Here is an 11,766-nt window from a genome sequence, read left to right as displayed (position 1 = left end):
ACACACTGAGCCAGTCACACCCTACTATGATAGGAAAGCCAGGACATCTACCAGTCCATAAAAGGAAAGATAGACAATGGGACAAGGAACGCTGAAATGACGAGGGGTTGGAGGTCTCCAGCTCTCGGAGTGTTCGTACTCACGTACAGTAGGAGCAGCAGCTGTAGTCAAGAAACCAAGTGATTGGGCAGCTGGGCCAGCACTCCCCACTGCTGGGTTTTCTCAAGTACAGGGAGACGGAAAAGGCTGCCAGAGCCTGTCACTGATGCCATGACTTCCTTCCCCAGAGGGGATCAATCTTTCTTAGAGAACTTGTTGACTGGAAAGGTGAAAGAGTTCAGCCTGTATCATGGTCTTTATGGTTGACAATTCCAGCTTACTCCACTTTATGGGGCGTCCCCTGAGATCTCTGGGCAAATCAGGGTGAAGTATGCCTGGGATACCGACAACATGAGCCAATGCAGTTGGAATGAGGCAAACTTTGGGCTAACATCATTTGGGAAAATTCTTCCCTAATCCAGCAGTTTTCAGTTATCTGTTCTTGAAATCCACATTCAGTGTGGATGTGTGAACCCAAAGATAAAAATGAAAGTAAAGCAGGCCAGCTTTGAGGACGTCTCCACAGCCTGGCCTAACGGTTCAACCGCTGTGCTTTAATATCTGGCCTTCTCAAAAGGAAACAAGGTTGAGTACCGATAAAAATAACTGGTCACAGAAGCTTTTAACAAAAAGAACAAAACAAAGAAACTAGTAACGGCCTCACGCGTCCATCATCTTTCTTATAAATATATATGGACATCTCATCACAGAAGTCATGTCTTTCCTTTGCTAAGAAGAACTAGGGGAACTTGGTAACCCGTACACTCTACCTGGGTAAAAGGTTACACAACTCTCTCCTTGCGGCGTGGTCCTCTTAACAAAAATTGACTTTAAAAGCTTGTCAGAATAAATTCCGTTTGAAATGGAAATAATTAAAGTCTATACTGATCTGTATTCTCATACACATTATTAATCTCAGATATTCCATCGCCTCAACCCTTGGAGTACGGTTTTATTTCAGAATTCCGTAGTCAGAAGAGGGTAAATACCTCAAATAAGCTTTTAAGGATTAGCTACTGTTTCCTACATTACTAATGAAAAGAGACACAAAATCAGAAATATACTGGAAAGAAGAAAGTTATCACATAATTAGTCTCTTGTTCATTAACAAATAATGAACTTCATTGTCACTGGTAACAATAACGTAGTCAAAGATGACAAAATCTTATATGTTACTTTCTTTTAATTCCAATTAACACCCATTTCCAACACGTGAACCCTTCTGTAAACTTGTGGTTTACACCCACATAGGTGCCTTCGATTTTTGGAAGTTAATTGATCTCTGGCTTTTCTGCCTTAAGCGTGGGTGGAAGGGGTCTCACACTGTGTGGGAAGGCTTGCAACTTGAGAAGAAACATCTCTATTCTATTTTCACACTTTTAATCATTCTAAGTAGCCAGAGATGGAGAAGAGATGCAAATAAAACACAAGACCAAAACTAGGGCACTAAAGCATAGAACCAGGACTCTATGTTCACATATCCTGCAGTCTGAAAGTGGAGCTTGAAACAGTCATTCCCTAATGGGTGACCATCACTCATTCTCTAATGGGTGACCATTACTCATTCCCTAATGGGTGACCATCACTCATTCTCTAATGGGTGACCATTACTTTCACAGAAGAAAAGTCCTTATTGTCCAACAGTGCAGCCAGACTGGGATCCAGGAGGAAGAAATGTCCTCAGAAAAAGGGTTGATGCTTCACTTTGCCTCTTGAAACTTTGGATTCAAACGGTAAAGGACAATTGCTCTCAATCTAACCATGGCATCTTTGGGACTCTAATCAATGCCACTGAACTAGGGAGTTGTGTTCTAAACACAGGTTTACTTGGACCACAGCTCACCACAGCTTTCATCTCTGCAGTGAAAACCCACTACTGGGTGCCTGCTGTCTTTACGTGTGTTCTTGCCAAATCCTTGGTCGTGATGGGGGCAAATTGACATTTCTCTGGAGAAGAATCCTTTACCAAACCATCCAAAATCTCAGAAGTGCCGGCGAGGAATGGCCTCCCCAAACATGCCCAGTTTATTTCTTTAATCTGATGGAACAGGTCTAAATTAGAAACTAAATATACGTCTGGATGAGAATCACTATACGGTACAAGAAGTGACTTTTTTCACTTCAGAAAGAGTAAACTTCTGTCGCTGTCCCCACATTAAACATTGATTTTATTTTATACACATTGGAAGCATTACAACGGGCGAGTTCAAAAACAACAACAAACCACTTCTATTTCCTCCACATCTGCGTCGCTAGAGACAGTACTTCAAAACATTAGGATTAGCTAGGAGACATCTTCAGGAGTAACCACCTCTAAGGCCTGGGTTACAACTGTTTTGAGAAACAAATGGATGCACAGTTTGCCTAGTTCCAAGCAATTTACTGTGGAACCCTCTCCCCAGATTATTTGAAATAATTTCTGATTTAAATAATTGAACAAAACTGGGATTATATCCAGTGATGAAAGTCAGTGGCACAGTTTGGGGTGCCCTGTTGTTCACCATTTGAAACAGGAGGAGACGTAAAACTGTGACTGTTTCCTCGACAGCACATCCCATAATGGCGAATAGTCTCTCCGGTTGACTGAGCTGCATTTGAACATTCCCCATCACGGAGGGGTGAGGGGAAACCATAAATAAAGGAAGAAATTACCATTGATGCAAATGGTCATTTGTCTCGAAGTCCCCAATAAATCTGAACTACATTCTGCCAACGAAAACTAATATCCACGTTGTGTGACCAAACAGCCTTCAGGAAAGAGAGAAAAATCTACATCTCAGAGAGGTATAAGACATTTTCTGTTGCAGACAGGATGAGATTCTAGAGCAGGTTATATCGGATGACTCAGAATCAGGACCACTGATTTTCCCATTGCATTGTCTTTGGATCCACTGAAACCTGCTTGTCGCCGCGCTGTCTCATTATTATTGAGTTGCGTTATTTGCAAAAGTTTTAGCATCATGATAATGGTTTGTCTAGACTAGGAAATGTAGAATAGATTAGGACAGGTCAAGAGAAAATATATGAGCTAACCCAGACTTGTCTACTGGGCCATGTCAGTATAGAAAACACAGCTGTGATTTTACGTCTGGAGAGCTCACTGGAGCTAGCAAACCACAAAAACATGCTAATGGAGAAAAAGCCAAGGTAGATTTTACCACAATCTGACCAACTGATGTCATCTGTATTTCACCAACCTGGGGCTGATGTGCATTCCTAGTAAGGTTTCAGAGCAGCAGCCGTGTTAATCTGTATCCGCAAAAAGAACAGGAGGACTTGTGGCACCTTAGAGAAAAAACAAATTTATTCGAGCATCAGCTTTCATGAGCTACAGCCCACTTCATTGGATGCATAGAATGGAACATCTAGTAAGAAAATTTTATATATACACACACATACAGAAAACATGAAAAGGTGGAGTAAGAGGCTAATTAATTAAGATGAACTATTATTAGCAGGAGAAAAAAACTTTTGTACTGATAATCAAGATGGCCCATTTAGACAGTGGACAAGAAGGTGTGAGAATACTTAACTTACGGAGATAGATTCAATATGTGTAATGACCAAGCCACTCCCAGTCTCTATTCAAACCCAAGTTAATGGTATCTAGTTTGCATATTAATTCAAGTTTAGCAGTTTCTCCTTGGAGTCTGTTTCTGAAGCTTTTCTGTTGCAAAATTGCCACCTTTAAATCTGTTACTGAGTGGCTGGAGAGGCTGAAGTGCTCTCCTACTGGTTTTTGAAGTTATGATTCCTGATGTCAGATTTGTGTCCATTTATTCTTTTGCAAAGAGACTGTCTGGTTTGGCCAATGCACATGGTGGAGGGGCATTGCTGGCACATATCACATTGGTAGATGTGCAGGTGAACGAGCCCCTGATGGCGTGGCTAATGTGATTAGGTCCTGTGATGGTGTCACTTGAATAAATATGTGGACAGAGTTGGCATCGGGCTTTGTTTCAAGGATAGGTTCCTGAATTAGCCATTTTGTTGTGTGGTGTGTGGTTGCTGGAGAGTATTTGCTTCAGGTTGGGGGGCTCTCTGTAAGTGAGGACTGGTCTGTCTCCAAAGATCTGTGAGAGCGATGGGTCGTCCTTCGGGATAGGTTGTAGATCCTTGATGATGCGTTGGAGGGGTTTTAGTCGGGGGCTGAAGGTGACGGCTAGTGGCGTTCTGTTATTTCCTTTGTTGGGCCTGTCCTGTAGTAGGTGACTTCTGGGAACTCTTCTGGCTCTGTCAATTTGTTTCTTCACTTCCGCAGGTGGGTATTGTAGTTGTAAGAATGCTTGACAGAGATCTTGTAGGTGTTTGTCTCTGTCTGAGGGGTTGGAGCAAATGCGGTTGTGTCGCAGAGCTTGGCTGTAGACGATGGATCGTGGGGTGTGGTCAGGGTGAAAGCTGGAGGCATGCAGGTAGGAATAGCGGTCAGTAGGTTTCCGGTATAGGGTGGTGTTTATGTGACCATCGCTCATTAGCACCGTAGTGTCCAGGAAGTGGATCTCTTGTGTGGACTGGACCAGGCTGAGGTTGATGGTGGGATGGAAATTGTTGAAATCATGGTGGAATTCCTCAAGGGCTTCTTTTCCATGGGTCCAGATGATGAAGATGTCATCAATATAGCGCAAGTAGAGTAGGGGCATTAGGGGACGAGAGCTGAGGAAGCGTTGTTCTAAATCAGCCATAAAAATGTTGGCATCCTGTGGGGCCACGCGGGTACCCATAGCAGTGCCGCTGATCTGAAGGTATACATTGTCCCCAAATGTAAAACAGTTATGGGTGAGGACAAAGTCACAAAGTTCAGCCACCAGGTTAGCCGTGACATTATCGGGGATAGTGTTCTTGATGGTTTGTAGTCCATCTTTGTGTGGGATGTTGGTGTAGAGGGCTTCTACATCCATAGTGGCCAGGATGGTGTTGTCAGGAAGATCACCGATGGATTGAAAGTTTCCTCAGGAAGTCAGTGGTGTCTCGAAGGTAGCTGGGAGTGCTGGTAGCGTAGGGCCTGAGGAGGGAGTCTACATAGCCAGACAATCCTGCTGTCAGGGTGCCAATGCCTGAGATGATGGGGCGCCCAGGATTTCCAGGTTTATGGATCTTGGGTAGCAGATAGAAGACCCCAGGTCGGGGTTCTAGGCATGTGTCTGCACAGATCTGTTCCTGTGCTTTTTCAGGGAGTTTCTTGAGCAGATGGTGTCATTTCTTTTGGTAACCCTCAGTGGGATCAGAGGGCAATGGCCTGTAGAAAGTGGTGTTGGAGAACTGCCAAGCAGCCTCTTGTTCATATTCCAACTTATTCATGATGACGAGAGCACCTCCTTTGTCAACCTCTTTGATTATGATGTCAGAGTTGTTCCTGAGGCTGTGGATGGCGTTGTGTTCAGCACCCTAGTAAGAGGGACTCATATGCCTCTGACTCACAGAACAAAGAAGTTGATAGAAAGGGTCTTTGGAGATTTACTCCAAAGAAGGGCAAGCTGCAAAAAGCAAAATTGGACCACTCACCTGGGGGAGCTGAGAGACCACAACATTTGTAGTTAGACCTCGACAAAGTACTTACGATGTTTATCTCCCTTGTGGCTTCTTTCATGATAAATAAGGTGTGACCTCTGATGGAAGCTTTTCCAGCACTCAGAGCCTCTATCCTACATGGACCATCTTTTATCTCCTAAGGTCTGAGTGGTAAATGAAAGCTTTCCCGCACTCACAACATTCATAGGGTCGTCTCTCTCCTTTCTGGATTCTCTGACGATCAATAAGGGCTGATCAAACAGAAAGAAGTTTGTTCTATCGTCCCAGCGTTCCTAGGGCTCCTGGCAAGCATGGGTTCTTTGGTGTCTAATAAGGTAGGAGTGCCGAGTGAAGGTTTTCCCACACTCACAGCATCCATAGGGACTTGAGCCTCCATGGGTTATCTGGTGTGTAATAAGGTGTGAGCGCCGAGTGAAGGTTTTCCCGCACTCACAGCATCCATAGGGTCTCTCTCCAGTGTGGATTCTCCGATGTCTAAGAAGATGTGAGTGTCGAATGAAGGTTTTCCCGCACTCGCAGCATGCATAAGGTCTCTCTCCTGTGTGGATCCTCTGATGTTCAATGATGTGGGAGCGCCAAAGGAAGGTTTTTCCACACTCAGGGCACATGTTTTCTCTCTCTCCCATGAGGATTCTCTTCTGGGCAGTGGTTTCCTTCAGGTCCTTGTGGTTTTCCTCACAGCTGTTGGATTTACCTACTTTCTCCCCTGGCTGGTTTCCCTGCTGCCTGTCTTCATGACTCCTGGACACGTACCCTTCAGTGCTTTGTGATAATGCCCCATTGATTTCCACGTGCTCAGCATCTTTCTGATCTGGATTCTGCTCCGTCTTCTCACTCACCATCCCATCGTCTCCTGAGACAGAGAGAAACTTCAGAAGCAGGGATGGAAAAGGGGAGAGGAAACCAAAGGGAATGCTAGAGAGATGGGGGAAAATATCAGGAAATGAATGAATTCCCCCAAACTCTTTCCCATACGGGAGAGAGGAGGGGATCAACTCTATCTCCACACAAGGGGGGGAGGGATAGTTCAGTGGTTTGAGCATTGGCCTGCTAAACCCAGTTCAATCTTTGAGGGGGCCATTTAGGGATCTGGGGCAAAAATTGGGGATTGGTCCTGCTTTGAGCAGGGGGTTGGACTAGATGATCTCCTGAGGTCCCTTCCAACCCTGATATTCTATGATTTCTATCCCATCCCAATGCTCAGCATAAAGGGAGATTAGGAAGCGAGCTATTGCAAAATGTTGATCAGGATGGATAGGAAGCAATGAGCGGAATCTTCTCTGAGGATACGACACCTGCTGGGGGACAATCCTGAACTTCAAGAGCTCTCAAGGTCTTGGTAGGGAATCCCAGCTGTGTCCTTCAGGCACAGACTGTATTTGAGTTGGTCTAATGATTCCTCACCTGTGCAGCTTTCTCTCAGGATCTCTCTTTCCTCCGAGCCCTGGAAATCTGAGACCCACAGCTCTTCCCCTGGTTCCAGCTTGGCCATCACCTCAGGTTTGGAAAGTGGAAACCCTGCTCAGATGACAGAAAACAAGTAAAATCAGGTGAATTCATGGGATATTTGTCATAAAGAACATGGCTTTTGGCTTTTTTTTTTTAACCCCTGCTCATTTTAAAGCACAGAAATTCTGGAGCTAGCTCTCCAGGTGTTCAAAGGTACCAGACACTCTGCTTATAAGGGGATTAATTCTCCACCGCTCTGCTGGTGGACACACAGCCAGATACTCCTCATCGACGGGGCTCCTAAAACCTAGAGAAAGTAACTCCATATCACAAAAAGCCAAGGGCAAGTCACCTTGGAACTGCTTTTTACTGACAAAGACCCGCAAAGGGAATGAGATTGTCATACGGGAACTGGGACAGGGGAGCATTGGGTTTTGGGGCTTAGCATTGTAAGGAATGGAAAGGAGCGGGGAGATCACTGAGTGCAGTATGTCAGGAGTGTTAGGGATCAGGAAACCACATTTTGAGAAGTTAAGGAATATAGTGAGTCAGGTGTAATGGAAAGGAGCGTGAAAATCCCCCAGTGTATGGTGAAGGTTATAGAATGATAGAATCTATTATACAGAAACGTAGGGCTGAAAGGGACTTCAAGAGGCTATTTACTGAAGCCCATGCACTGAGGCAGGAACAAGTAATCCTAGACCATCCCTGAGAGGTATTTGTCTAAACTGTTCCTAAAAGTTTCCAATGGTGGGGGTTCCACAACCTCCCTTGGAATCCTATTCCAGGGATTAACTATACTGGTAGTCACAATTTTTTTCTTAATATCCAACCTAACTTGCCCTTGCTCCATATTTAAGATTGAGTCCGGTCTTTCAATCAGTTTTGTACCCACTTTATATTAATTTAATCTAGACCACTGGGACACGGGGCCAGAAAGGGTTAAGCAGCTCACAGGCTCATTGACCCAGATTCAACCTTTACAGACATGTTAGAAAAGTAAGTAAATGGTAATTAGGCCCATTCCATGTTAGATAGGCTAGAACTTTGAAATGCACACCTGTATTGTTAGAGAATGAGAGGTGATACTAATTTGATGAGTTTACTTGTATCTTAGATCAGTGCATACTGCTATTCCCAGGTGACTCGGGCAGGCATCGGACACCCCGCCACCGAAATGCCGCTGAGAAGTGGCAACACTTGTGGGCCGTTCTCCGGCGGCCGAGCTTGGCGGTGTCCTGCAGGTGCACAAAAATGCCCCGGCACCCGCGGGCACCACGTTGGGGACCACTGTCTTAGATGTTAGCCGTGTCAAGAGACAGTTCCTGTCTATTACTCCAGCGATTGATTCAGCGATCAAAAGGTAATATTAACATCTAGATTAATCTTGGGTGAAATAATGTCGTTGTCTCTATGTCTGTTTACAGTCTGTGTCTTCGCTGTTCAAAAATAAGGAGTGAGCTCTGATGGCCGTTTCCCCCACACTCCGATCATCTATAGCCTGTCTATCCTGTGTGGGTCTCTAATATCTCCTAAGGTCTGAGCGGGAAATGACTGTTTTCCCGCACTCTCATTCATAGGGTCTCCACCCTTGGTGGAGTCTCTAATGATTAACCAGGGCTTCTCTATCAGAAAAGTTTTTTCCGTACTCACAGATTTCATAGGGCCTCGCGCCGCGGTGGGTTCTCTGGTGTCTGATAAGGTGTGAGCCTCGCGTGAAGGTTTTCCCGCACTCAGGGCATGCATAGGGGCGTTCGCCGGTGTGGATTCGCTGGTGTATAATAAGGTGTGAGCGCACAGCGAAGGTTTTCCCGCACTCGCAGCATTCATAGGGTCTCTCTCCGGTGTGGATTTTCTTATGTCTGATAAGATGGGAGCTTCGAATGAAGGTTTTCCCGCACTCGCAGCATGCGTAGGGTCTTTCTCCCGTGTGGATTCTCTGGTGCATAACAAGGTGTGAGAGCCCAGGGAAGGTTTTCCCACACTCAGTGCATATATTTTTTCTCTTTCCCATGAGGATTCTCTGCTGGGCACTGCATTCCTTGAGGTCCTTGTGATTTTCCTCACAACCGATGGATTTACCCACTTCTCCCCCTGCCTGGTTTCCCTGCTGCCTTCCCTCATGACTCCCGGGCACGTTCCCGTTAGTTCTTTGTGATAATCCCCCGTGCAGCTCCACGTGTTCAGCATCCTCCTGCTTTGGTTTCTTCTCACGCACCAGCCCATCGTCTCCTGAGACAGAGAGAGAAACCTCAGAGGCAGGGATGGAAAAGGGGAGAGGAAGCCAAAGGAAGCACTGGAGAGAGGGGGGAAAGATCAGGAAAGGAATCCCCCAAATTCTTCCCCAGAGGGTAGAACGGAGGTAATCAACTCTGACTCCGCATCCCATCCCACTGGTCAGGATAAAGGGAGGTTAGGAATTGAGGAACCGCCACGTGTTGGTCAGGATGGGTAGGAATCCATGAGCGATATCGGCCCTGAGGATACAACACCTGCTGGGGGACAATCCTGAACTCGAAGAGCTCTCAAGGTCTTGGTAGGGAATCCCAGCTATGTCCTTCAGGCACAGACAGTATTTGGGTTGGTCTAATGATTCCTCACCTGGGCAGGTTCCTCTCAGGATCCCTCTTTCCTCAGAGCTCTGGAGATCTGAGATCCACAGCTCTTCCCCTTGTTTCAGCTGGGACATCACCTCAGGTTTGGAAACTGGAAACCCTGCTCAGATGAAAGAAAACAAGTGAGATCAGCTGAATTCACGGGACATTTCTCACAAAGAACACGACCTTTTTTAAACCCCTGCTCATTTTAAAGCACTGAAATTCTGGAGCTAGCTCTCCAGGTGCTCAAAGGTGCCAGATACTCCGGTTATAAGGGGATTAATTCTCTGCTGGTGCACACAAAGCCAGACACTCCTCATCAAAGGGGCTCCCCAAACTCAGAGAAGTAACTCCGAATTACAGAAAGCCCAGGGGAAGTCACCTTGGAACTGCTTCTTACCAACAGAGACCCTCCAAGGGAATGAGACAGTCACAGGGGAACTGGGACTGGTGAGCATGGGGTTGGGGGGCTCAGCACAGAAAGGAATGGGAAGGAGTAGGGAGATCACTGAACGCAGCACATAAGGGGTGCTAGGGATTAGGGAAGCACATTTTGAGAAATTAGTGAATATAGTGAGTCAGGAGTAATGGAAAGGAGCGTGAAAATCCCCTAGTGCATGGGCAATGTTATACAATGACAGAACCACAGAAATGTAGGGCTGGAAGGGACTTCAAGAGGTCATTTAATCCAGCCCGTGCACTGAGGCAGGAACAAGTGAACCTAGACCATCCCTGAGAAGTATTTGTCTTAGCTATTCTTAAATACTTCCAGAGATGGGGATTCCATTGCTTTCCTTGGAATCCTATTCCGGATCTTAACTACCCCTGTGGTTACAATTTTCCCCCTAATATCTAACCTAACTCTGGCTTGCTGCGGATTAAAATTGAATATGGTCTTTCAACCAGTTTTGTACCCAACTTTATAATAATTTCATCTAGACCCCATGTCCCTAGTTTCCCTATGAGAATGGCATGTGGGTCTGTGTCAAAGGATGTACTAAAATTAAGCAAATCTGCTGCTTCCTTGTAATACCCTAAGCCAATAACCTTGTCAAGAAGGCAATTAGGTTGGTTTGGTATGATTTGTTCTTGACAAATCCATGCTGACTATTCCTCATAATGCTCTTATCCTCCAGGTGCTGACCAACTGATTGTTTTCTAATATGATCAAGTATCTTTCCAACTCTCAAAGTTAGTCTGACTCATCTGTAATTCCTCAGGTCCTCTTTGTTCTCCTTTTTAAGGATAGGTACTGCGTGTGTACTTCATCTGTCCTACATGAGTTCTCAAAGATAATTGCTAATGTTTCTGAGATTGCCTCATCTAGTCCCTGAAGCACCTAGGACGAGCTTAGGGAATTAGATATTCTAACTCAGTAGCAACAGACTAATTCCTCTGGAAAAGGAGACTAGGAGAAGTAATAATAAGACTGTGTGATATCAGGAGGGACTGCCTCAAAGATCCAAGGAGCCTGCAGAGAAGAGACTGTGGCTGCTGCAGATAGGAAGGGAGGAGCGAGATCCTCCAATTCCCCAGAAGTTTCATTACCAACTTAGGACATCACCAAAAGCAAAGACGTCACCTTGTGACCGGGAGGAATGTCCGGCATCAGGATCGGTGGCTGGGGTCACAGTTTGTAGGGAATAGGGGTGTGCGTGTGGTGGGGATAGGTAGTGCACAGTGGAGAGAGAAGAATGCGAATCATAATATTTTAAAATGTATAAAATGACGTGAAAATGGAGTCTGGTTAGAATGGAGTGTAGGCTCACCAGCAACGGGGACTGGCCAAGGATTTTTTCATAATAGGCTGCCATCCCCTGCAGGTCTAGATCCCCAAAGCACCCCCTCTTCCCCCCACTAACCCCACCCGTCCCACTTACCAGGTGTCTCTTAGGACTCTCAAATCTTAAATTGACCCATCACTCTGGGGGGTGAAAAATCCACACCTCTGAGTGACATAATTAAGCTGACTTAAACCCAGTGTGGACTCCTCTAGATCAATGGAAGAATTCTTCCATCAACATAGCGAGCACCTCTTGGGGAGGTGGATTAACTACGGCGATGGGAGAATCCCTCCCATGACGCTAGTTAA

At 45.6% G+C, this 11,766-nt stretch overlaps 1 protein-coding gene across 3 annotated transcripts in view; it reads right to left on the bottom strand.

The window, feature by feature from the left end:
• Nucleotides 1–1,248: 1,248 nt before the first annotated feature.
• The window catches only part of LOC311514104 (uncharacterized protein), a 30,498-nt gene continuing 19,980 nt past the window's right edge, over nucleotides 1,249–11,766 (bottom strand). For 2 of the 3 annotated variants that reach the window (XM_084616480.1, XM_084616481.1), the window contains 4 exons: nucleotides 9,679–9,792; nucleotides 8,731–9,309; nucleotides 7,033–7,146; nucleotides 3,386–6,481 (listed from right to left, as the gene is read on the bottom strand). In XM_084616480.1, the coding sequence (XP_084472606.1) occupies nucleotides 5,901–6,481; nucleotides 7,033–7,146; nucleotides 8,731–9,309; nucleotides 9,679–9,792 (1,388 nt within the window). In that variant the 3' untranslated portion in view covers nucleotides 3,386–5,900. The other variant, XM_084616482.1, reaches the window with a different exon arrangement.

Source organism: Lepidochelys olivacea, assembly GCF_965140295.1.
Source record: "Lepidochelys olivacea isolate rLepOli2 genome assembly, chromosome: 28".
NCBI classification, from domain to species: domain Eukaryota; kingdom Metazoa; phylum Chordata; order Testudines; family Cheloniidae; genus Lepidochelys; species Lepidochelys olivacea.
The sequence above is the reverse complement of the archived record's forward strand: the minus strand, read 5'-3'. Positions and strand labels throughout refer to the sequence as shown.